The sequence below is a fragment of the Rhodnius prolixus genome, unplaced genomic scaffold (assembly GCF_049639745.1).
Source record: "Rhodnius prolixus isolate KJV_2025 unplaced genomic scaffold, Rpr scaffold_9, whole genome shotgun sequence".
In the NCBI taxonomy this organism is placed as follows: Eukaryota; Metazoa; Arthropoda; class Insecta; order Hemiptera; family Reduviidae; genus Rhodnius; species Rhodnius prolixus.
The window spans coordinates 2023046-2050342 of NW_027411604.1; the positions used below are offsets into that span (position 1 = coordinate 2023046).

The 27297-nt window shown below is 32.9% G+C and overlaps 1 protein-coding gene and 1 long non-coding RNA gene across 3 annotated transcripts in view; one reads left to right on the forward strand and one right to left on the reverse strand.

Moving 5' to 3' along the window:
• The window catches only part of LOC141454243 (uncharacterized), a 136550-nt gene extending 117322 nt beyond the window's left edge, over positions 1-19228 (reverse strand). For both annotated transcript variants that reach the window (XR_012458590.1, XR_012458589.1), the window contains exon 1: positions 18485-19228. This is a non-coding gene — a long non-coding RNA (uncharacterized lncRNA). The remainder of the gene's footprint in view (positions 1-18484) is intronic.
• Positions 14857-21936, forward strand: Cyp18a1 (Cytochrome P450 18a1). Its single transcript, XM_074128293.1, has 6 exons — positions 14857-15971; positions 16312-16433; positions 17030-17296; positions 17448-17875; positions 17976-18151; positions 19223-21936. The coding sequence occupies exons 1-6, from the start codon at positions 15611-15613 to the stop codon at positions 19465-19467; spliced, it is 1599 nt and encodes a 532-aa protein (XP_073984394.1). The 5' UTR covers positions 14857-15610; the 3' UTR covers positions 19468-21936.
• Positions 21937-27297: the final 5361 nt, after the last annotated feature.

Genomic DNA, 27297 nt, shown 5'->3' on the forward strand with positions numbered 1-27297 from the left:
TCTTAAAAACATTTTTAAAGGTTAATCAGCTGTTTTGTTTTTAGGATCAGCTGATTTAAATAATAAAAAAAATATTAATAATAATAAAAAAATTCTATATTCATGTTTCTGTTGGGTTTACGAAATCAGTTTTACGTCAATAATCTGTACCTGTAAAAATTTTACGAATCTAGTTCGATAGGTATCCTAGGATGGATCTATAATTATCGATAATCTATCGATAATTGCAAACATTTAAAGTAGGAACAAGTTTTTTAGGATGAAATTTCATTACACTAATCTGAAATTTTGACACATCCAGCAGTTAATAATCCAGCGATAAAATTGTCTAAAAGTGAGAGATAACTCTGGAAACCGTTTTCCAGGAAATTGATCTCAAATTCTCTGGAAGCATTATAATTACTCCTGGATCATCATGGTAAAGGAATACTGTATGGGAATTGAAGGCTCGAAATTGGATATTAGCACGTGCTTTTTTTTTTCTTTTTTTTAAAGGTGCATTCCCGGTGTGAAACTAATTGATTTTATGCAACTGTAAAATGACAAGGAAATGTATTATGCACATGCATAAAAATCTAGTTAGAGATATTGATTTTTTTTTTGTTTTAAGTCCGAACACTAATTATCTAAATCAATAATTAAAAAAAAAAAATTGTCTCCGGAAAATTAATGTAAGGAGACTGTTGGTGAAGAGAAATGGACATATTCCGCTCATTTCCGATAGCATTGTTGATTACTATCCTGAAATGCTGATTTTTTTTAGAGATTCCGGAAGAGCAGTAATTCACACTTCCTTCTGTGATATTTTCATTTAGCTAACATGTTTAAGTCTAGCATATTTTTGAAATTAATCTACAAGAAATAATAAAAAATAGTAAAATTATGCCTATTTTTTCCAGGCAGGGTTAATGTCTAACTCTCAAATTAGGTGCCGTGGACGGAGGCGACTAGCAAACATACATTTCTGCAAATTTCTCATATTAACCATTAAAGGTATAGACAGGGGATATAGCCTAGTACCGCAATACATCTTAGCTTTGCGGGTCTAGCCTCTAACCGCCTGGCTACCGTGGCGACTAGCAAACATACTTTACTGCAGATTTCTCTATTAACCATTAAAGGTATAGACCGGGGAATATAGCCTAGTACCGCAATACATCTTAGAATTGCGGGTCTCGCCTCTAACCGCTCGGCTACCGTGGCGACTAGCAAACATACTTTACTGCAAATTTCTCATATTAACCATTAAAGGTATAGACTGGGGAATATAGCCTAGTACCGCAATACATCTTAGCTTTGCGGGTCTCGCCTCTAACCGCTCGGCTACCGTGGCGACTAGCAAACATACTTTACTGCAAATTTCTCATATTAACCATTAAAGGTATAGACCGGGGAATATAGCCTAGTACCGCAATACATCTTAGCTTTGCGGGTCTCGCCTCTAACCGCTCGGCTACCGTGGCGACTAGCAAACATACTTTACTGCAAATTTCTCATATTAACCATTAAAGGTATAGACTGGGGTACATAGCGTAGTACCGCAATACATCTTAGCTTTACGGGTCTAGCCTCTAACCGCTCGGCTACCATGGCGCCTAAATCATTCTACTAAATAAGATTCAGAAAAAATTAAATTACGTAAACTGTGCGCTAAGAGTAAGTTGTGCCAGTGCCCGCGCCTGATTTTTTTATTTTATTAAGATTAAGACTGACTATACAAATACCGGAACTGCTAAATTTATATGAAGGTATTTGTATAACAATTAAATAACCTGCATGTTTTTTTTTTGTACAGTTCTTTCTATTAAGTTAGACAACAGTTTTATCAGCTACCATATAAAGATGCTGATCCAGCGTTGTATAAGCATATAAATTCAATTTTTGGCAAAAATAAAATATGAAACATAAACCATAGAACTAAAAACGCTTGGATTGGCTTTTATTACATCATTATCGCATTTTTAAAACAGAATGAGGGTAAAATTTTAAAATTATATAGTATTTTATATTATTTTCCTTATTTCTATGGAGGAGGTTATTGATGTGGTAGGACTGTTTGGAATAAGTATACTTCCTGTTAGCGCAATAAGAGGAAGAACGAAATCCGGTGTGACCACTCACCCGACTTCCTGTAACTTCCAATTCTCGAGCTGTTCCACTTATAGCAACATTTTAACTTACATCTCAAAATGCTCACAGCGAATTATCTCAGAAAAACCAATTAAATAAAACGTTTGATTTAAATAAGAAGTTATGTATTTAGTAGGCGAAGCTGAGCGGTTAGATGCTAGACCCTCAAAGCTAAGATGTATTGCGGTACTAGGCTATATTCTCCAGTCTATACCTTTAATGGTTAGTATGAGAAATTTGCAGTAAAGTATGTTTTTCTAGTCGCCACGATAGCCGAGCGGTTAGAGGCTAGACCCGCAAAGCTAAGATGTATTGCGGTACTAGCCTATATTCCCCGATCTATACCTTTAATGGTTAATATGAGAAATTTGCAGTAAAGTATGTTTGCTAGTCGCCACGGTAGCCGAGCGGTTAGATGCTAGACCCGCAAAGCTAAGATGTATTGCGGTACTAGCCTATATTCCCCGATCTATACCTTTAATGGTTAATATGAGAAATTTGCAGTAAAGTATGTTTGCTAGTGCCACGATAGCCGAGCGGTTAGAGGCTAGACCCGCAAAGCTAAGATGTATTGCGGTACTAGGCTATATTCCCCGGTCTATACCTTTAATGGTAAATATGACTTATAAGTAAAGAATTTGAAGAAATTAGGTAAAGTTTGGTCGTTGAAAATGATAAGAGAAATGAATTTTTGCACCAGACTTTTTTATTCGGTCATGAACCTCAATTTTCCAAATTTTACACAATCGCCATACTTTCCTCCCCTTGAATAAAAAAAAACATAGAAAAGTATTATTCCGAGTGCATTGAATGGAGATGAAGTTCAAACACCGACCTAGTGAGACGTGGGATAGTCTACCTATGTGTGCGTACTAGCCGGCTCCCTGTATATGGGTAAATGACTTTTGCTAACATAAATGCGTGCATGATACCAGTTGATGTAATAAAAAGTAATAAAAAGCCCAACCTGATATCATCGCCAGCTAGTGATCTCACGTAAAAACAAAGACAGTGAACTAAGAATAATGTAACTTTCCATGAATGGAATGTGTCAACTAAAGATTTCTTATTATCAAGACAGCATTTCTAAGAAATACTGTCTCCTTTCTAATGAAACAGTTGACGCGCCAATATGCCCCTCTCTTCGCGCTCTTTCTCTTTCCACTTCTCTAAGATAATGGCGCAAAAAAAAAGAAAGGAAATACTACGTTCTTGCCAAATTATTCCCGTAATTGTGTACGTAAAAGTGATTTTTTAGAAAATTCCCCTAACCAGGAAAATTCGATTAAAGGGCAGTTCTAAAACGGAAGGTAGTGGTTGGGATTTTTTTCTAAGGTGCCGTCCATATTGATTGCACAGTCTTGCCACCTGTACAGTATTAAAAAGAATCAAATATGGACCTGAATTTCCAAATTTGGAGGAAAAAAAATCGACTGACCCAAAGCCGTTATTTCATTCGATTCGATTTTTCAGTATTTTCCTGTTTTAGAATAAGAGAAGGTAATAAACAGAGTTGTATTACTATAAATAAAGATATTCAATTTTAAACCAGCTGATAAAATGAAAAAAATTGTTCAGATCAGCTGATTTTATTTTTAAAAATAATTTACACTTTCTTGATATTTTTATTGCTACAATTAATTGTACGATATTTTTAACTAAATTATCTACGTCTGTTGAGTTGTTGTTCTTTTTTCTTCTATATTAACAGTAATTATTGTAATAAAATAGGAGAGGTCAACTGGAATAGCCATTAACCTTTGTGACCGCCTGGCTGACCGCCGCTAACAATAACCTCTCTGCTTTATGTCTATTTCATGTGTTTTTGTCAGGTTAAGATGCTGAAACTGCAGTAATATTAGATTCTAATTGGTAAGATTTATTTCTTTCTTGTTATTTTCTATTTATTCATGTATCAATTTACGTCACTCATTTTATATTTCTAATTTAGAATAATTAAATATTTAATTTAAGTCTGGGTTAAAATATTAAATTCAATATTTAAATTAACAAGAGAAAATAAAAGGCTTTTTAATATTATTGAAATAGCGCTGGAATTTCATTTTAACTGTCGTAGTATGCAAGATTATTGTATTCCTGAATGGTTTCGGATATTCTGCCACCATCAGAGGGTTGTTTAATCAGTTTGGTGTAAAGATTTTGACTTCACTTATGTTTACGCCTCCAACTATATTTTTAACTCAATTAAAGGTATTATTCTACAGTACCGGGATCCTAACCACATCTTCAATTGTACGTCTTTGTAACATGTTAAAAGAATATGTTCTTTCCACAAACTTAAACATTTTATTTAAAAAGAAAAAAGAATTCTTTAAAATGGTCATAGCGTGGGTGTTGCTTAGATTTTGCTCGCAGAACATTGTCCAGCTCGGAGCCTAGAGTTCTGCTTTTTGTTAAACCCAAATAATTGTACCGTTTCATCTAAAGACGCTATCCAAGAACCACCTAGTCCATAAGTAGTTCATATCCTGAGAAGCGTAACTATTATTCTACCGGATCATGTATTTTTTTTTATTCTATTAAAATCTATTTCCGGGAAAAATCCCGTTTTTCGTTTTACAAAAACGTAAGGGCGCTTAGCAAATAATAATTTTTCTTATAACTGATTTGTATTTGCTTGTATCTGAACAGCACCTAAATGAAATTGTATACTTTCTCAAGTAAATATTGCCAACTTATCAATAAAATAGATCCACACAAGGCGAGACTACGATCATATAACTAGAATAAGGAAGTGACGGGTCCTCTGATAAGAGTTGTGAGAAATTATTCACGGACAGACAGACAGTCTGATGGAATACAACTAAAAAAAAAATTTATAATTTATTATTTTTGTAGATAGTTTTATTTTTTGATGTGACTGTACTAACAACAACTTCTGTATCAATATCAGATTACTCCCTGGTTCTCTAGAGCGTTCATAAGATGTTCTAAAATCTTTTAGAATAATGAAAACCAGTTCGTGAGAAAAATAAAAATAAATCTGTCTAGACTGAATTCGTGGGTTTTAAGTTAAATTTATTGCCTGGACAAGCGATTAATTATTATTATATATTTTTTAATTTAAGAGTTTGTTTACTGGATATCTTAATATTTTCTTTTTTTTTAATTCCAGTACTAGAAGAATCGGAATGTAATTTTCTAAATTAAGTTTCCAATTAACACGTCATTTGTTTTTAAAGTAAGGCCACGATAACTGAGCGGCTAAGATGCTAGACCCGCAAAGCTAAGATGTATTTCGGTACTAGGCTATATTCCCCGGTCTATACCTTTAGTGGTTAATATGAGAAATTTGCAGTAAAGTATGTTTGCTAGTCGCCACGATAACTGAGCGGCTAAGATGCTAGACCCGCAAAGCTAAGATGTATTGCTGTACTAGGCTATATTCCCCGGTTCATACCTTTAATGGTTAATCTCCTTAACAAAAACTTACAGTTTAAAAAGTTAAGTATAAGGGTTGATTAAACGCCAAAAGGTACACAAATCAGCAAGTACCCAACATTTCATTAATACTTCATTGATATTATTTAAGTAAATTTACCGCATTAATTTTCATTAATATTTTTTAAGAATTTATTAGATGTCACATACCCTTATGCTGGCCAGTTCATTCATAATAGTTATAATTGTGATAAAATGTATATTATATCTTCGTATAAATAGGTACTTTATTTTAACTCTATTCCAAATTATTCTTCTGATTTCTCTTTAATTTGCCCTTTATTCTGAAGTTGTCACATATACATGCATGTTAAATTAGAAAAAGACAAATTTAGAGTCGGCTACTGTTTAAATTTGAATCACGGAGGATTTAAAACAATATTTCAGTCTTGAATTCGTCTTACCGAAATATTCGTGAGCACAATTACACACAGTTAATAACAAGTAGATTATTCAAAATTATTTATTCATTTCTCAATTGTAATTTAATTTAGTTCCCCTAATTTTACTTATAGTAAAATACTGGAATAATTAGCTGTCCTAAAAATATGCATATCTTATTTATTTTATATTACATATACACAACATTGTGGGAAGAACACCTAGATGGAGAATGTAATTGAAGGAAACTATATTATTTACGATAAAGCCAGATCGGAGGTCCCGGGTTCGAATCCAGCAGCTGACCCTTAGATTTTCTCTTCCTAGGAGCTTCTTACAGCTCACTGTCCGGTGATGGACAGTGTTATCTGTAACGAGAGAACACTGTCCGGAGGCCGACAGTGCACTGGAAAAAGCTCCGGGCGCTAATAACCTCAGCTGTTGATGCGCCACAAAAAAAAAAAAAGAAAAAAAAGAAAGATAAAGCCAGATTGACTACTACATAAAATAACAATTACTTTAATCGAAGAATGAACTTAAACCGACGATTTTTATTTAAAAATAAAAATAAATAAACAAAATCATTGATGTATGTTGGTGTAAGCATTTTTTAAAAATTTTTTTGAATTTTTAAGCCTCATATTTTTTTATTTTTATAACGTTTTCTTTTTCACCTGTAATTAATAGTTTGATTATTATAGATAAATAGATATTACAGTCAATCTAAGTTAAATGGTGTGCTACTTGAACAAATATTTTGTAGATGAAAATGGCCAGCATAAGGGTATGTGACATCTAATAAATTCTTAAAAAATATTAATGAAAATTAATGCGGTAAATTTACTTAAATAATATCAATGAAGTATTAATGAAATGTTGGGTACTTGCTGATTTGTGTACCTTTTGGCGTTTAATCAACCCTTATACTTAACTTTTTAAACTGTAAGTTTTTGTTAAGGAGATTTTTGTACCTTTTGGATAGATTTTCCTTTTTGTCTATTAGCAAAGTTACGCCTGCTTTACAGATTTTTTTAAAATTTGGAATAAGCTATTCTATCATTATGACCTGATAAGGTGTTAAATCAGAACCGTAATTACCACTAGAGAGATCTTTTTAAAGAATGGTTATAGTTGCGGTCCCCAAACCATCCTCAATAACCATTTTTTGGAGAAAGCGTTTTGAATAAAATAGGAAGGTATTTGTACGTAAATAGCAAAATTAAACTGCGATTTCAGTACTTCCTTTTAAGAGGAGCAAGAAAAATAAACTGCGATTACAGTACTTCTCCCTAAAAGGCAAAGATTTTGAATCGAACGACAATTCATTGATGTAAATCGGTTCACTCATTGATAATTTTAACGATTGCAGTACTTCCTCTTAGTAGGTGTAAGAGCATGATGGCACTTCACAGCCACGTAGAGGAGCTTTAATCACTTCTTCGTGCTAAATTTTATCAAAATCGGACTAAGCTTTGTAGAAATATTGGTAATAATAGTTTTAGAAAGGGCCTTATTTGGGTGGGGCGAACTCCCCTCCTTATGAGGCATAGCGTCGAGACTTTTAAAGTACAAATCTGTACAAAATTTCGATTCGAATGACACTTCATTCATGAAAATCGGTTCACGTGTCGATAATTTGAAACGATTGCTATACTTCCCCTTAACAAGTGTAAGAGCAGATCGTCGCTTTATTGTTAGGTAGGGGAGCCCTAACCCTATCATCCTACCAAATTTTATCAAAATCGGGCCAAGATTTACAGAGTAATTAGTAATAATAATTTTGGAGGGGGCCTTACATAAAGGGGGCTAACTCCTCTCCCATTCGATGCACAGGGCCGAGACCCCCAAAAGGCACATCTACATAAAATTCCCAATCGAATGACACCTCATTCATGAAAATCGGTTCACGCTTTTAGGCGCTACGTTGTTTACAAAAAAGGTAACAACAAGAACAAGAACAACAAGAAGAAGAAGAAGAACAAGAACAAGAACATTTTTTGAAAAAGCGGTTTTTGCTCATTTTCGGCAACTTTTTTCTCGAAACCTATTAGATCTGGGTGGTTGCAAAAAAATTACAGTTATGAAGGAGGGTTTGGAGTAAGATTTAAAGAAAATTTGGGAATTTTATCTTTTATAGAAAAAGAGAAAAAAATTGTCAAAGTTGGGTGTTTTTCAACGTTACGCTTTTTCGTGCAGTTTTTGATGGTCAACCCTTATACAACTGTCCTACCGGACAGTTTTAATATGAGAAATTTACAGTAAAGTATGTTTGCTAGTCGCCACGGTAGCCGAGCGGTTAGAGGCTAGACCCGCAAAGCTAAGATGTATTGCGGTACTAGGCTATATTCCCCGGTCCATACCTTTAATGGTTAATATGAGAAATTTACAGTAAAGTATGTTTGCTAGTCGCCACGGTAGCCGAGCGGTTAGAGGCTAGACCCGCAAAGCTAAGATGTATTGCGGTACTAGGCTATATTCCCCGGTCCATACCTTTAATGGTTAATATGAGAAATTTACAGTAAAGTATGTTTGCTAGGCGCCTGCGTTCACGACACCTAATTTGATAGACAAAACCTGCCTTTTTACTTCAATCTGTAGTTAAAGTAAGGTCTCATTTCCTGTATAATAATTGAGTAGAAATTTAATATGTAAGTAAAATTTCAAATTTAAAGAAAATTTATTTGAGCGGAAGTACACTTTAATGAACGAATGTTTTTCTCATTTTTTTTCGGACATGGAAAAGTAAATTTCATTACGTAAATAGCGCTAATTGATAGTTATGCGATTGTTCGAACTATATTCCAAGTAAATAAAGGTTATGTAAATACAAAGTTGTTTATAATTTTCAAAAAAAAGAAAATCATTACTCGTAAGTTTATTGAACTGATCAACCTGTTATTTACTTGATAAAGACATGAATTTAATAAACATTTTATTAATTCTGGTTGACACAAATTTAAAAATTATTTATATATGTTTATACAAAGAAGCTGAAATTGAATATAATATGTGCAAAATGTGTCTTTTTATACTAAATAAATTATGAAAATTATTTTTAAGAAAATCCTTTACATGGTGCATGGAAATTGAAAATAAATAGTAGTTTTCCTACAAACAAGGTGAATAACCAATTAATGAAAATAAAATCGTGTCTAGACAGTGTAAACTGTTCGGTGCTCAACTTTAGCCTCGATTGTCTTTCTTTAATTGTTATAGATTTTATTTTCCAAACACAAGTTAAACTAGTCTTATTATTTCCGTAAACAATATTGAATTTAGAGCCCAAGTAGAGGGGTACACGCTAAGGAAGGCACGAACTTTGAATTAAACAATGTGCAGTGACACAAAAAAATTAAAATAATGAAATTAATAATTTCATTTTATTGATGTATAACATATAAGTACACATATTATTATTGCATACCCCCCCCCCTCAGAAAAAGAAGAAACGCTGTTTTACTTTTTATTTTCGGCTACCACCGGAAATACAAGTTTTTTAAGTAGTTTTTTACAAGTCTCTGTGTGAGACAGTTTGTCTGCGGAGTAGGTGGACAGAAAAAAATTGTAGAGGAATCAAAATTGATACCCAGGGCGTACAATTGTAAAGGATTCAAAATTGATACCCATTGCGTACAATTGTAAAGGATTCAAAATTGATACCCACTGCGTACAATTGTAAAGGATTCAAAATTGATACCCATTGCGTACAATTGTAAAGGATTCAAAATTGATACCCACTGCGTACAATTGTAAAGGATTCAAAATTGATACCCACTGCGTACAATTGTAAAGGATTCAAAATTGATACCCAGTGCGTACAATTGTAAAGGATTCAAAATTGATACCCACTGCATACAATTGTAAAGGATTCAAAATTGATACCCACTGCGTACAATTCTAAAGGATTCAAAATTGATACCCAGGGCGTACAATTGTAAAGGATTCAAAATTGATACCCACTGCGTACAATTGTAAAGGATTCAAAATTGATACCCACTGCGTACAATTGTAAAGGATTCAAAATTGATACCCATTGCGTACAATTGTAGGGGATTCAAAATTGATACCCACTGCGTACAATTGTAAAGGATTCAAAATTGATACCCACTGCGTACAATTGTAAAGGATTCAAAATTGATAACCACTGCGTACAATTGTAAAGGATTCAAAATTGATACCCACTGCGTACAATTGTAAAGGATTCAAAATTGATACCCACTGCGTACAATTCTGAAGGATTCAAAATTGATACCCATTGCGTAGAATTCTAAAGGATTCAAAATTGATACCCACTGCGTACAATTGTAAAGGATTCAAAATTGATACCCAGTGCGTACAATTGTAAAGGATTCAAAATTGATACCCATTGCGTACAATTGTAGGGGATTCAAAATTGATACCCACTGCGTACAATTGTAGGGGATTCAAAATTGATACCCACTGCGTACAATTGTAAAGGATTCAAAATTGATACCCACTGCGTACAATTGTAAAGGATTCAAAATTGATACCCATTGCGTACAATTGTAGGGGATTCAAAATTGATACAATCAAAACTCCTCCGCACAATCGTCAATACCGCCATCTATGTATCCAACCGGGCCATATTCGCAATATTCCTATCCTGCCCGGAAGTAACTTCAATTCGCTTCAAGAAATTCCCACAACACCTTATCCTCCCATCAGGATCCTATAGTCAATCTCCTCTCGTCCCTATCATTCACTGACAACCCTCCTAAACGTTTTAAGCATCAATGGGCCCCGTGATTTGCTTTAGTAATATGCCACGTTTTTAGCTATCAAATCTTTTAACGCAGAGTACCACCACTCCGTCTAGTTTCTCTCCTCATTAATTATTAATATTTTACAGAACAGCTGTACTATTTCCGGCCAAATTTTGCCCTTGTAATAATCAAATAAATGAAATTAAAAAAATTAATAATAATTATGAAACTTATTTTGGTTATTTGTGCTAAAAAATCTTTAATGGTATAATTTTTAACTTCAAGAAATAAGTTTAAAAATTATTAATCTATAACTTTCATAGAAAAATCTACATTTATTTATTTTTACCCTTCGGCCCGTTTCCAATATCTAGGCAGATGTACTCGTACACAAATATTGTAAGGTCATTGACCCGAGTGACCACTTCTGGAAGAGCAAACTATAACGGGTTGTGTGTACCTTCAGTAACAAGTGTTAGTAGTTCTTCAACAAGAGCAACATTCTGTACTCTGTATTCAAGGAGAATAATTCTCTACAGAGATAGTTCAAGTTTAATTGACCTAGATTATTAAAAAAATGAAGCTTCATAATTTAACTATATATATTTATTGTAGTTAATTTTGATGCTGGAGATAAAAAGAGCAGTCTTTAGGAGCTAGATTAATGACGAAAGGCACATCCTGGCTGAATTTTTTTTTTTTTATAACAAGCGAAAGAGATGAGAGATGCTGGAAATGTTACAAATTTATATATGAGTATCTAGAGACATGAGTGAACGGCGACCATACCAGTGATGAAAGACATGTTCCAAATTGGCGGTCCATCAGGATCCAAGGAATTCGATGAAGCAGCATTTTCTGATGATCCTCAGTGTTGTGAAGTAATCCGGTTGTTTGAAAAAAAGAAGAAGATAAATCATTGGCGAAAGATTCGGTAAATATGATGTACGAAATAGAACTTCAATCTCCATCTTCCAATTTAATTCTTTCGACGTCAATTTGTGAGCCGGCTGAATCATGGCCATAAGATCTATAAAACCCCTTTCTGATCACGAATTCCGGACGCGCTGGTAAAATTTCGTCAATTTAATTTTGAAAATTAGCCTCAACCGGATTCACCAGTTTTAAAAAATAATTTTTTTTTGCGTCACCGATCACTATAACGTAAAAATCTTTTTACTTCCTGTAATTTTCCCCCTCCCCACCATATTTTGAGCCATACTTTTTCTGACTGATCAAATTATAATTATTTTTGTGACCAATTAAAAAAACAAAAACAAACAAAAAACAAAATGTCAGCATCAGAGTTGTTTATATACTTCCGGTGTAAATTTGTCCCTTAGTTAATTTTAGCAGATTCGCATGCGATCTCTAAAATGCTGTAGAAAATAAATCAATATTTTGCTTAAACCATACCCACACACGTAAATCCCTGATACCGGAAGTTTGCCGAAAATGTAAAGCGTAAAAAAAAAAAAATTGAAGGAAGAAGAAGATTTACAGCTCTTACGTATATTTTATAAAGGCCAATGGTATATAAATAGCTGATTGTTGTGAGTAGGACGGATCAAGAAGGCATTTATATACATACGTATTTATATAAAAAGTGCCTGCGTTAATCGGATTCAAGTTTTTTTTTGGAGCAGTTATAAGAGAAGGCGTGTATATGTACGTATGTATGCATGTATATACATGTACATAAAGGCACTCACACAAATCGTATTACTTTCACCAACTATAGTTTTTATTTAAAAAGAAAAAAAGACGTCGTGTGTGTATTTCTTCTCTGTCTCTCTCTTACCACCACAATCAAACGCAGAGAGACTACGTATATATATCTCTCTCTCTCTTTCTCACTCGTTCACGTTCTGCAGAGATTTATAAGCGAATACACGCTAAAGTCTTGATATTATTAAAAAGCTTAAAATATATATATATATACAATATAAGGTGAATGACCTGCTAGGAGAAGGCAAAAGACTTCCACTCTGCTCTCCATTGTGCCCATACTAAAACACAGTCTCAGAGAGAGAGAAAGAGAGCAACGACAGTAGTTGAAGCCCTCTCTAGTGAGAGAGCGCTAAAACCTCCATACCGACTGACCCATATTTTGTCTCTACAGTTCCATTGTATGTATGTATTTTTAAGTTACTCATTCTATTTTTCATTTCTAGTTTTTATCAGAAAATTGCCCCGTTATTAATTTTTTTTTTATCATCCTATAGTTTTCCTTTTTCATCAATAATTTAGCTCAAAAAAATCGAAAAGAAAATCTAATGCGAATACTCCCAATTACAAAACCTTCAAACTCCGTATATTTGAGTTCGTTAAATTTCCCAACGAAAAAGGAAATTGTCGTATAAAAGTGTTTTTTAAAGGTTATTAAGGAAAAGCTAGGTATACGTACACGAAGTTCACTGAAAATCTGAGGAGAAAATCTCGAAAAACAATGGAAAATCCCGAGAAAAATAAAGCTAGGAATTTTAGGTGAAAAAATAAAAAAAAAACCATTAAACTCTCAATAACAGTAGCTAAGTATTTAGAACCAATCAAAAGTGGCCCTTAAAAATGGGTAGACAACCCATTCCTGTCTCTCCTATTTTTGGTTGTCTTCGTTTAAAGAATCTTTGTTGCCTTAGCGTTGGGCCGATTTTATTGATCAGCTGGGTCTGATTCCTTGTACGGCGCCCATCTAGTGCTGCTGACAGCCATAATAAGGCCCTTAAGGGCTGTACACTCACAAAGTTTCCTTTAAACAACAACAGTATTCATATTTAATTCCTTTACCAACAACAACATTATTAAGCTAAGTAAAACTTCATCCTGAAACGTGTACGGGGTACACCCAACCACAAAGTACAATTTATCTGCTTGTATGTACGTAATTGTATATATACTCGAAGTTTGCGGAAAATCCTAGGATCCATTTCTAAGGAAAAACTCTACAAAGTGAACAAATCCATGGGGAGTAAAATCCTTACTTAAGATTGAGGAATTTTTGTTCGAACTCAAGATGGATTTTAAAGAGAACTTTAACCCCCTCCTTATTCACAGTACATTACCCAAATGACCCTTTTTAAAGGGGAATCTATTCATCCAGTTAATCCTAGGAGTAATCCTAATCAAATTTTGTCTATTCATGAGTGTTTCTAATCATTGCACGATATTTTAATAAAAATTCCCGGAAGCCGCTTTTATTAAAACTGTAAAAATCTATTCAATAAATCGTTACTTCCGGTAAGTCAATTTTTTTTCTTGTTTTTTTTTTTCAAATTTGGAAATTCAGCCCCATATTATAATTCTTACTAACATTATATAGGTGGCAGTGCAAATAACAGTAATAGCACTTTAGAGGGATGTCTAAATTCATTTTCTTAAAAAAAAAAATGCCGTTAATTCTACGAAAAACTTTTTTTTTTGTAAATAAAATTTACTTTTATAAAAAATATATTTCTCCTAAGTTTAGCGGAAATTGCAGGAGAGCGTTTTCTAAAAATAAAATTTAAAAAAAATCTTAAGAACTCAAAAAATCGATTTAATAAAGAATTACTTCCTTCCGGTTGGCTAAAACCTTATTGTGAGCTCCTCGTACCTATCGGAAATGGAAAAAAAATTTGAATTTTTCAGCAACTTTGGGATTTCTTTACAATAGTTAACGGGTGGGCAAAACCAAAAAAAAACACTTCTTTTCCGGGGGTCCTGGAAAAACTCCAAATCTGAAATCTGCCCAAAAAACAGAACCTTCTCTTACTTATAGAGAAATGAGCCATGAAAATAGAGTTGGGAAAAAGGAGAATTAAAAGGAAATTAGTTACTAAAAGAGAAAAAGCACACGAGAACCACAAGTGATTTTAATGGTAGCGTATGAAGTATGATTTCCAAAAAAAAAAAACAGAGAAAATCGGTAATATTTACCCAAAAAATAGAGAATATGAATTTTTTTTTTTTTAATAAAAAGAGTAAGCTTTAGGAAGGGATATTTTTGACTTGGGGGTAATAAACCCTTACCTTCTAAGTTCAATGACCTCTGGAGGTGGATGGCTTCTAAAAATAAAAAAAAAATGATAGCTCGGATGGGGGTTCCTGAAATTTTATTAATATTTGAGGGGAAAAATGAGATTTATTCGGATGGAAAAACAAAAAAAAAAAGTGTGGCATTTAATTTTCTTTTTTTTTGGAAAAATTAGGAAAAACACTTTGGATTTTTTCTTTTTTTAAAGAATTTATTTATTAATTAATAAAACAAATCAGCTGTTCACGGCCACTTGAATCACTGATTAAAAAATAATAATTAATTTTGCGTAAATAATACGAAAGAAAAAGATAATTTATAATGGAAATAGAAATCAACTTCACCAAACAAGGGAATGGCCGCTTCAACGGCTGTATTACTACTGAAGTCATCCAAGCAATATCATCCAAGACAGCATTGAATATGCTTACCCCCTCCCTTTGGGTGATTCATTTAGAAAAGAGTGAGACAGACTCCCCTACTTTACCCCCACCACCATCTAATAAAATAAAAGAGGAGAGAAAAGAAATAAAAAAAAAAAAAAAATACTAAAATCACCCCCCACCACAATAACTACCCAGTCTTGTGTTACTATATAACCCGGCTTCGACCCTAAAACTTACCAGTGATTTCCCAATTTTTCTACTGAATGGTTTTTTTTCTTAGTTTTTCACTGATAATTTTCTTGTTTATCTTTTAAAAAAAAGAAGTTCTATGTTGTTAGTTTTTGTTTAAAAAAAAAAGGGGAAAATTCTCTCAATGTTCGTTTGAAGTTTCGATTATTTTTTTTATATAAAAACTATTTTTCCGTGAACAAAGTTCTGACGTCGAAGGAAGATCTAAGAAGTTCTGGACTTTTTAATCAAGCAGAGAAGTTCAAGTTCAAGTTTATATAAAAACAATGTTTACATCCAGTAAAATATTAAAATATCTATCCAAATGGATAGAGCCAACCACAGTACTCGTCTTCATATTTGTCATATTAATGGTCAAATTATTTTTAAAAAATTATACAAAAATTAAAACCTTACCACCAGGTCCATGGGGTTTACCAATTTTTGGTTATCTACCATTTTTAAAACCAGAAGCTCATGTACATTTTAGTAAATTAGCTGAAAATTATGGTGGTATATTCAGTTTGAGTTTAGGCAATCAGTTTGTTGTCATATTGAGTGATTATAAGTTAATACGTGAAGCTTTCCGTCGTGAAGATTTTACAAATCGTCCGGACACTGAACTGACAAACATACTCGGAGGTTATGGTGAGTGTGAAAAATATTATTATTTTTTTTTAAAAAAAAAAAAAAAAAACTATTTTTAAAGTAATAATTCTTAGTTTCAAAAAAATAAAAATAAATTAATTAAAAAAATCGAGTGAGTCATAAAATAAATTTTGTATTACATTACCTCGACCATATTCGGTTTGGCATCGAGCCAAGGTTTTTATTGGTTTATTTATTTATTTTATTTATTTTTTGAGGACAATAGCATGTTTATTTGATTTATTTAAAACACACACACACGCAAAACACAAATCAATTTAAATTCAAAAAATCTTGGAAAAACAAAAAATTAAACTAAAAAATTTTCTTTTTGATTTAGGCATCATAAATAGCGATGGTCGATTATGGAAAGATCAGAGAAAATTTTTACACGAAAGGCTTAGAAAATTTGGCATGACTTATTCAGGTCAAGGCAAAGAACAAATGGAAGGTAGAATTATGGTGAGTGTATTTTTTTTTTTGACTTTTTATTTATTTATTTTTTCTCTTTATTTATTTTTTAAAAAAAATAAATTATTAAATTTGATTTAAATCCTTAAAATTAAAAATTTATAATTTTAATGTGCTCCTGTTAAATTTAAACAAGTTTTTTTTTTATTTCTTGAATTGAGAGGAAATATCCAAAAATTAAAAAATCCGTCGCAAAAAAAGAAACGGAAGTGCTATTTAATCCAATTATTTACATCGCGATTATTTTACTAGTTCGAAACTAGCTCGATCCCCCCACCACCAAAAAAAAGGTTTCATTATTTCAAATCTAAGATGCTTCACAACATCTGCGTTTATCTCCGTGGGCGCCCACGGAGACTTCTCAGTGTATTAACCGGAAGTGTGACGAAAACAATTACAAATTAGTAATTATTAAATTTTTCGAGTTTTTTTTTCGTTTTTGTTTTTTATAAAAAGAGAATTTTCCCTAAATTTGCGGTAACTTTGTCTGGAAAAGTGTTTTTCTTTTTATACAAAATTTTCATTTATATGTTGAGTTTTAAGAAAAAACATATTGAGTAATAAGAGAAAACTTTATTTTTCCACAGAAAGAAGTGGAAGTTTTTCTACAAACATTAGTACGTGAAAAACATAATTCAGTGGATTTGAATCCAATTTTGTGTACATCAACCAGCAATGTGATCTGTACGCTGATCATGAGCGTTAGATTTCAACAGTCTGATCAAAAATTCAACAGATTCATGAATTTAATCGCCGAAGGATTCAAACTGTTCGGTTCGTTGAGCTATACAAATTTCTTCCCAATTATGCGCTATCTACCAGGGCTGCAGGAGGTTATCAAGAAAATTGATCAGGTAGGGTTCTGTTATTTTTTTATTTATTTATTAATTTTTTTTTTTTGAAGGGCATTTTGAGCCTCTTTGTTTTTTTTGCAGTGATTGGGGGTGGGGGGAATCAATTTGATTTTTTTAATTCTATTAAATAAATTGTTTATTTACTTTTTAGAATCGTACAGAAATGGCTGAATTCTTCCAAGAGACTGTAGATTCTCACAGGAATTCCTTTGATGAAAGCAATATGCGAGACTTAATTGATAATTATCTACTAGAGATATCGGACGCAAAGGCTGCTGGCTTTGACAAAGAACTATTTGAAGGCAAAAATCACGATCGTCAAATGCAACAGATCATTGGTGATCTATTTTCAGCCGGTATGGAAACTATAAAAACCACCTTGCTATGGGCTATCATCTATATGCTGCATGAACCGGAAATTGCCAAAAAAGTGCAAAAAGAATTGGACGACGTTGTGGGCAGAAGAAGATTGCCAAATTTGGAAGATCGTAAAGATTTACCATACACTGAGGCGACAATACTTGAAGTGTTAAGGATTTCTAGTATTATACCTTTGGGCACTACACATTCTACGAATAGGTAGGTTTCTTTTTTTACCAATTTACTTAAGGAATACTTGCCCTTAATTCTAAATGCTAAATTATATTGAATTTTAATTTGTCTATTTTCTTTCTTTTAGAGAAGTCCAATTGGCCGGATATACAATTCCAGCTAACGCCCATATCGTACCACTCTTATATGCTGTACATATGAACCCAAATTTATGGGACGAACCGGAAGTGTTTAACCCAAGAAGATTCCTTTCACCAGAAGGCAAAGTTTGCAAGCCGGAATTTTTCCTACCATTTGGAGTTGGTGAGTTCATTAGTTCCAAAAATATTTCCCAGGTTTACCAAAGAGAATTGTGCCTGTTTTTTTTTGAAAATTAAAGTTTTTAATGAAAAATTCACGTTTTGATGTCCTCTGAATTAGGAAAACTTGAGAAAAAGCTCACTTACTGATATTTTCGCGCAATTTTTCTCTAATAATTACAGAAACACCTTAATTGCTCAACAAAGTTGTGGCACTTAATTTTGAAACAAAAAGACCTATATCTTGCCTCTAACTTTTGCAACTTCCGCTTCATGTAATATTAAACGATCATTCTTGAAGTGAAATAGTACCTGAGAAAAAAAAAAGGTTCTGTACCTGAAGATTTATTAAGGGGTTCCTTCTTTGCAGTTCTTCCAGAAACCTTTTTCATTTTTACGAATTTCATAGGTTTTCCTGCCGTTGTTTTTTTTTTTTTTTGCAATCTAACTCCTGAGGGATCCATGTGCTAGAGATGTTAATCATGCCGCAAATCAGAGATTGTAGCATAATCAGGTCACTCTCCTCCGCATAGCAGCCAAAAAAGAAAAGAGAGAATTGCCATATCCCTATATTAAGGATTTCCATGGAAACGATTTCTGAACTATTGAATGTTTTTCTAGCTAGACTAATTTTTTTTTTTTTCCTTAAATCTGTTGCATCTGTAAGCGAAATATTTACATTTGAACTCAAAATCCCCAAATAGAAAAATCTGTAAAATCAATACTTTTAAAATAGCATAAATCCCTGGCTAGAAAAGGTAACTCTAAAACTAGAACCCAGAGCTTTCCCTGTTTGAATCTAGCCCAGTGAACGGAAATATGGTTTATAGTGGCCCCGACTAAAAATTTTCTGCGCTTTTTTTTTTATTGTATTTTATCAAGGAAACCCAAGTGTAAGTGGCTTTTCTTTTAACGTGGGTTTTTCTTGGCCAGAAAATATCCATTCATAAATCTAAAAATAGACACAATCCTTACGTTTTATGACGTTCATTTCTATGTTAATCTTAAAGTGTGAATATTATTTTCTTAATTTAATAATTAAAAAAATTTATTTCTGTTTTTTGTTCACCAACAGGTCGCAGGATGTGTTTAGGCGATGTACTAGCAAGGATGGAATTATTTGAATTTTTCGCCAGTCTGATGCATACATTCGATGTGCGAGTACCCGAAAATAGCCAATTACCAAGTCTTAAAGCAACCACAGGTGTCACATTAACGCCACAAGAGTTTCAAGTACGTTTAGTACAAAGACCTTTACAAGATTCAAATTATGAATTTTTAAATTCAAATTCAAATTTACGTAGCGTAGGTGCGCATTGATATATTTTCATTTTTCTTTTTCTTATTATATTTAAAAAGAAAAAGACCCCCCACAGTACAATTCCTGATTATTTTTTAATTGTAAAGAGAATAATCTATAACCCACCTAATTTTAAGGATTTCTTTTAGGAGTTCCTATATTAATTTAGGACATTTTTTTTTTTTTAAACTGTTCTTTGTACGTAAAATTTCAGGCTAGATTAAATTCCAGGTTTTTTTTTTTCTATAAAAGAACTATTAAAAAAAATCTGACTGCTCAAGTCTGAACAAGACTGATTGCTACTTTATTTTTTTAAGGAAATAAACACAAAGACGTACATATCTAACCGAACAAACCAATAGACACAAGAGATATTATAAACCATTTTTGGATAAAATTTATCATCTTTATCGCGAGTTTTGTGGTTGATGAGCTAAAGTTCTATTATTTTGTCTATGAGTTCGCTCGCACCCAAAATCTTTGCATTATTCAACTTTTTCCCCATGGATACCCCTGAAAAGTTTCTTTTTTCCAATATGGCTACTACCGGATTTTTCCAATAAGGCTCCTAACCAGTTTTTCTTTGAACCGTACACGCTTATTATTACTAAGACTATACAATAAAGTAGTTTTTGCTATAATATTTCCTGCCTTTGTTTTTTTTTTTGCAATCTAACTCCTGAGGGATCCATGTGCTAGAGATGATAATCATGCCGCAAATCAGAGATTGTAGCATAATCAGGTCACTCTCCTCCGCATAGCAGCCAAAAAAGAAAAGAGAGAATTGCCATATCCCTATTCCAAGGATTTCCATGGAAACGTTTTTCTGAACTATTGAATCTTTTTCTAGCTAGACCAATTTTTTTTCCCCCCCATAAATCTGTTTGCATCTGTAAGCGAAATATTTACATTTGAACTCAAAATCCCCAAATAGAAAAATCTGTAAAATCAATACTTTTAAAATAGCTTTTTTTTTTTGGCATTCCAAAAATTTCCAAGCAAAAAACAATAGACCGGAAACTGGGTGTTTCCTTCATAAATCGTACATAAATTGTATTTTGAAGATTCAGTATTAAAATCAATTTCAACGATCATGTATTAAATGAGTTTCGAACCTGTTTAATATTTGTGTTTGTTGAAGGTTTCATAAAGTTTACTTTTTACATCTTTTTTTTTTGTCTTTGTGGATATGTACTAAAATTCATTCCGGTTTCCAAAAATTAATTTTTTAATTAATTTAATTAATTTATATATTTTTGCCTTAGGTGTTTTTCATTTTAAATTCCCATACAAAAAATAACTATTACTATATACCATTATTGCCTGAAATTTTATCCTATTTTAATAGCATTTTTGCACAAAAAACATAAGAAAGAGAGTTGATAAAAATTTGAGTTAATTACGAAATAATTACAAAAAAAGAAAAAGAAAATGGACATCACCCAATGATAATTTTGTAGGTGCCATAAATTTTTGATTTGATTTTTTTTTTAATTTTCTATTTTATATAAGTATAAAAATGTATTCAATTACTTTTGTGTTCATTTTTATAATCTCTGTTTTAAGAGAAATAATTTTTTTTTCTTTTTTTATTTTTTAATTAATAAAAAAAAAAGAAAAATTACAGGAAATTAATATATTTTGTATTATAAAATTATTTTGTAATTTATATTGATATATAGAAGGCTGTGTGTAAATTTAAATATATATTTTGTATTAATTTTTTGTTTTCTTTGTTTTTGTTAAACAAAGAAAACAAAAAATCTTCTCTTTTTTGATACGTACGTAAAAATTCATCTGTTTATATCACTTTTTTTTCTATTGTGTTCAATGAAATATTAATACTTTTTTATTAACTTGTCATTTTTTTTATATTAAATATGCCGTTTTTAATATTTAAATTACTTAGTTTTATACATTAAAAGAATGTTCCTCAGTCTAGTCATATAATTAATTTTTTCCCCCCTCCATTTTATGTATATTTGTAAATTAATTTATGTTTTGTCGGCATGTATACTTTTTTAATTTTATTTCTGCGTGAATCTTTAATTTACTAGTCTCAGTGTTCACAATGTTATTCATGAAAAAAAAAAAAAATAGCAACAAAAGATGAAACTAAAAATCATGCGCAGTAGGGTGCATCTTAACATTACCCTCCCACCAACCCCCCAAACCGCCCCACTAGAACATTACTATTTGTGTATATACTCGTATATCTGTACCGTGGTTCCGGTCCCATGATGGTCGTCACATCTTGTAGTTCCTTTAATTCGATTATTTAAAAAAAAAAAAGAAGAAGAAATTAATTAATTAATCTGTAATTTCAAAAAATAATCTTTGAATGGATGTATAGTTTAAGGTTCACTATTTTTTTTTATATTTTCTTAATTTATTATTAGAAATGACAAGTTTCTCAAATGATGTATTTCTTTTTTTTTTATCAATACAATGTCTTTTTTATTACTAAATAATTATAATTATTAAAAATATATGTATATATATTTATTTAACCAACTTCCTGTTTCCTGCGGAACCGTTTTTTTTTTTTTAAATGAGAACCTTCAACTTTAAAATAAGCATCAAAATGTAAAACAACAGCTTCCGGTGAAATTTTAAATTTCGAGCTGGAACATTTTCTTAGAATTAAAAAAAAAATATATTTAAACTTTTTTTTGAACTGAAACAAGTATTTCCTGGGCGCCAGAAAACTTAACACGATCGCAGTACTTCCTCTTAGAAGGGGGGGAAAAAAACTTGGTTCAAGTTGTGAAAGTTACTTTTCCAATATGGCCGACCATGGAGTTTCCAATTTCCTGCTTAGTCCAGCCAACAATTTAAAAGAATTTTTTTTTAATGATTTAAGGCGCGTTAACATCTAAGGTTATTGGCGCCAGGAGCTTTTTTTCAATGCACTGCCGGCTTCCGGACACTGTTCTCTCATTACAGACAACACTGTCCATCACCGGAAAGTGAGCTGTAAGAAGCTCCCTAGGAAGAGAATATAAGAAATTATTTCTTTTTCTTTATTTTAATATTAAGACGCGTCAACCAAGTGTGGTCACTGGTGTTCGGTGCTATTTTTCAATGAGTATTCTCTCGTTACAGACAAACTGTTCATCGCCTGAGCTCTAAGAAGAAGAATTTGTAAAAAAAAAAAGAGATCTGCTGAAGTTGGATAGCATTGGTGGGCCTAACTTATGAAAAGGGTCAATAACAAGGGAAATAAAGGTATACAAATATATTATTTTCTAATTTTTGGAAAAGATGCACGTTTCCAATTCCGGTTTGTTGGGTGTAAGTTATGAAAGCAGAACGTTTTGGCTCGGATTGCCCACTGATGATAACTGAAGATAAAGAGAAGCTTTCAAGTTCTGCATCCAAGTAATCATTTCTCAAAAAATTAAAAAGAAGCTTCGAGAAAGAAAAAAAAAATCGTAAGGGCTACTGGATTCGAACCTGAGATCTCCGCGTGGCTCTGACTACTGATCCTCACCCATTATGAGTAACGGTTTTTTTTTTTTTTTTTTTTTGTAAGGTGTTACCTTTTTTAAGAGATGATTATTCTAAGAAATGGTTTATTTTTTTAAAAAAACCCAGTAGGGGTGCCGCCAAATTTTTAGTTTACTCCCACGCGTTACTTTTCACTTCTCACAATCCTAGTCAGCATCTTGAACGGCAATAGCCAATCCCCCACACAAATAGAAACTTGACTTCCAATCAGAAAACTGTGGTGACAAAAACGGCGGAAACTAGATCAAAAATATCCTGATTATTCAATTCTTTAAAATGTGTCTAGATCAGTTAACTATTGCCCATTGATATTGTCTAGCTTGTGGGGCGGGTGCAGGTCTAGTGGTCGAGAGCGTGGCTTTGTAAGTGAGGAGAGATCCCCCAGTTCGAATCCCGTGTATAGCTACATTTTATTTGTTAGAAAAATAAAATTATTTGAAATAAAGTATGGAGCTTCCGCCGCCCCCGTCTACGACGTAAGTTGGACGTTAAGCCCCCACCTGAGACATTACGAATTTAAAAATTTAACTTTTCAAAAAATTCTACGGACAAATTGGCAAATAACTGCAAATTTTGTTTTGACAGAACGTTATAATGCTAAAAAGAACATTTTATTACACGCGCTTAAAAAAACTTATCCAGGAACTTCTTTTTATATTGTTCACCTAACCTTGTCATAAATTCAAATAAATTACTTTTTCTTCCGCAATGATTAATCAAATCAAAAATAAGAAAAAAATCAAGGTGACGAAGATAAAAAAAGAAGAAAAAAAGTGGTTTACAAAATATTAAAGATCAAAACTGTTCGCCTCTTTCTGACTTGGAAGCAATAAAATGTATTATTATTTTATGATTTTTGATCGTTACCCGCGCAAAAATATATTTGGATTCAAGACCTGAAGATTTTCATCCTTAAATGTGAACATTACGTAGTGCGAATACACAACACTACATTTATGGTATTAGCTAATACGAGTACTGCCAATGAAAAGTGACATTTTTACTGATCAAAAATTCTCCTATAGATATTTGCATGATTAAATTATCTTGGAAATTAGAAATTAAACATCAGAAAAACAAAGAAAAATAAGTAAATAATAAAGTCGACTTAAATATTGTTCAGGGGTGTCAGAACCATAAAATAAAGACTTTTTTTAACCAAAATTTCTCAGATTAACCATTAAAGGTATAGACCAGGGAATATAGCCTAGTACCGCAATACACCTTAGCTTTGCGGGTCTAGCCTCTAACTGCTCGGCTATCGTGGCGACTAGCAAACATACTTTACTGCAAATTTCTCATATTAACCATTAAAGGTATAGACCAGGGAATATAGCCTAGTACCGCAATACATCTTAGCTTTGCGGGTCTAGCCTCTAACTGCTCGGCTACCGTGGTGACTAGCAAACATACTTTACTGCAAATTTCTCATATTAACCATTAAAGGTATAGACCAGGGAATATAGCCTAGTACCGCAATACATCTTAGCTTTGCGGGTCTAGCCTCTAACTGCTCGGCTATCGTGGCGACTAGCAAACATACTTTACTGCAAATTTCTCATATTAACCATTAAAGGTATAGACCAGGGAATATAGCCTAGTACCGCAATACATCTTAGCTTTGCGGGTCTAGCCTCTAACTGCTCGGCTACCGTGGTGACTAGCAAACATACTTTACTGCAAATTTCTCATATTAACCATTAAAGGTATAGACCAGGGAATATAGCCTAGTACCGCAATACATCTTAGCTTTGCGGGTCTAGCCTCTAACTGCTCGGCTACCGTGGTGACTAGCAAACATACTTTACTGCAAATTTCTCATATTAACCATTAAAGGTATAGACCAGGGAATATAGCCTAGTACCGCAATACATCTTAGCTTTGCGGGTCTAGCCTCTAACTGCTCGGCTATCGTGGCGACTAGCAAACATACTTTACTGCAAATTTCTCATATTAACCATTAAAGGTATAGACCAGGGAATATAGCCTAGTACCGCAATACATCTTAGCTTTGCGGGTCTAGCCTCTAACTGCTCGGCTACCGTGGTGACTAGCAAACATACTTTACTGCAAATTTCTCATATTAACCATTAAAGGTATAGACTGGGGAATATAGCCTAGTACCGTAATACATCTTAGCTTTGCGGGTCTAGCCTCTAACTGCTCGGCTATCGTGGCGACTAGCAAACATACTTTACTGCAAATTTCTCATATTAACCATTAAAGGTATAGACCGGGGAATATAGCCTAATACCGCAATACATCTTAGCTTTGCGGGTCTAGCCTCTAACCGCTCGGCTATCGTGGCGACTAGCAAACATACTTTACTGTAAATTTCTCTTATTAACCATTAAAGGTGTAGACCGGGGAATATAGCCTAGTACCGCAATACATCTTAGCTTTGCGGGTCTAGCCTCTAACCGCTTCGGCTAACGTGGCGCCTAACTAAACTAAATATCTTCTTAGAGATATATTTTTTTTTTAAAATTCCGCGATTAATTGCCTAGTTTAACAGAACATACCAAACCAATTTGTAAAAATATTCCATAATCACAGAAGATCATAATTAATCTAGTAAAAACTCCATTTCGCAAATCTGAATATTGAAATACTTCCTCTTGTGAAAAAGAAAGTGAAAAACCAAGAACTATATCAATGAATTAGTAAATCTGAGCGACAAAAATTTTCTTAACTCGTTACATAATAAGAAATAATGGAAAAAAAAGAGTATTGTTTATAAAATCCTCTGACACACTGACATGGTTCTAATTTTTTGCTGTCCTTTTTTGGGGAGGGAATTTATTTTTTATTTTTTTGATTCAGCAAAATTAAAATTAATAAAATAAAATAAAATAACTCGGCTGTGAACACTCTAGTCGAGCGGTTATAGGCAAGACCCGCAAAGCTAAGATGTATTGTGGGTCTAGTCGGCTCGATTCTCGCTCAAGGCCTTGGATTTTATTTAATGGTTATTATGTTTGCCCCCCCCCCTTAATTTAGAATTTTAGAAGCAAGGTGAAACAAGGACTACCACTAAAAGTACTGTTTTAGAAATTGAATATTCTAAAACCACCTGTTTTCATACATTGACTATGAATGTCTTACTACTCGTAATATTCCAAGTAAGGAAGAACATTTAATACACCGGAAATACGACTTCGAAAGAGTGTTAAAAATTTTGTGCTCAGAGAATATATTGAGGATCTGTGACGTCATGTAGTGGCTACTTTTTATTTAATTAGTAAAATTTTAATAGAGTATGAGCTGCCAACTTCACTTATGGATATCTAAATTGGTGTTGGTTGTAAAGCCTCAGCTGAGGGAAAACCATAATTATATTGAAGTAAAATATCTTTTTTGGGAGGCGCCACGGTTAGAGGCTAGACCAGCAAAGCTAAGATGTATTGCAGTACTAGGCAATATTCCCTTGGTCTATACCTTTAATGGTTAATATGAGGAATTTGCAGTAAAGTATGTTTGCTAGTCGCCACGATAGCCGAGCAGTTGGAGGCTAGACCCGCAAAGCTAAGATGTATTGCAGTACTAGGCTATATTCCCCCGGTCTATACCTTTAATGGTTAATATGAGAAATTAGCAGTAAAGTATGTTTGCTAGTCGCCACGATAGCCGAGCAGTTAGAGGCTAGACTCGCAAAGCTAAGATGTATTGCGGTACTAGGCTATACTCCCCAGTCTATACCTTTAATGGTTAATATGAGAAATTTATCAGTAAAGTATATTTGCTAGTCGCCACGATAGCCGAGCAGTTAGAGGCTAGACCCGCAAAGCTAAGATGTATTGTGGTACTCGGCTATATTCCTCGGTCTATACCTTTAATGGTATATAAGAGATCGAATACGAATATCATTATATATCCATTTTTAAACGATTTAATTCTGTAATTAATTGAACAATATAAATTTAAATATTTTCTTAATTATAAATAAAAGATTGCAACCTAAAATAAAAAAAATATTTGGAGGAGCGCTCCTGGTGGGTAGTTATTGAAAGAGGTGATTGACCGCCCTGCCAAGAGTATTGGGTAAATATGGCAGTCATGTGGACATATTATGTAAGTGCCGGTGACATAGAGTACACAGTGTGCCCTGTTTGACTGGCCATATTCAAACTGCTCACATAGTCATTTAGCCAATCGGTTATGTTCCTCTCTCATTCTATCGCCAATCTCTCGCACACCCTGTTCACCGCATACACGTGCTGCCCATTATCGTATAATTATTGTGTCATTTGTTTACAATTACAAATTTATCTATCTGTACTGGGCCAATAAAATCATTTGACTAAAGCATTTTTTCTTTTATTTACTCTAGATGAGATTAA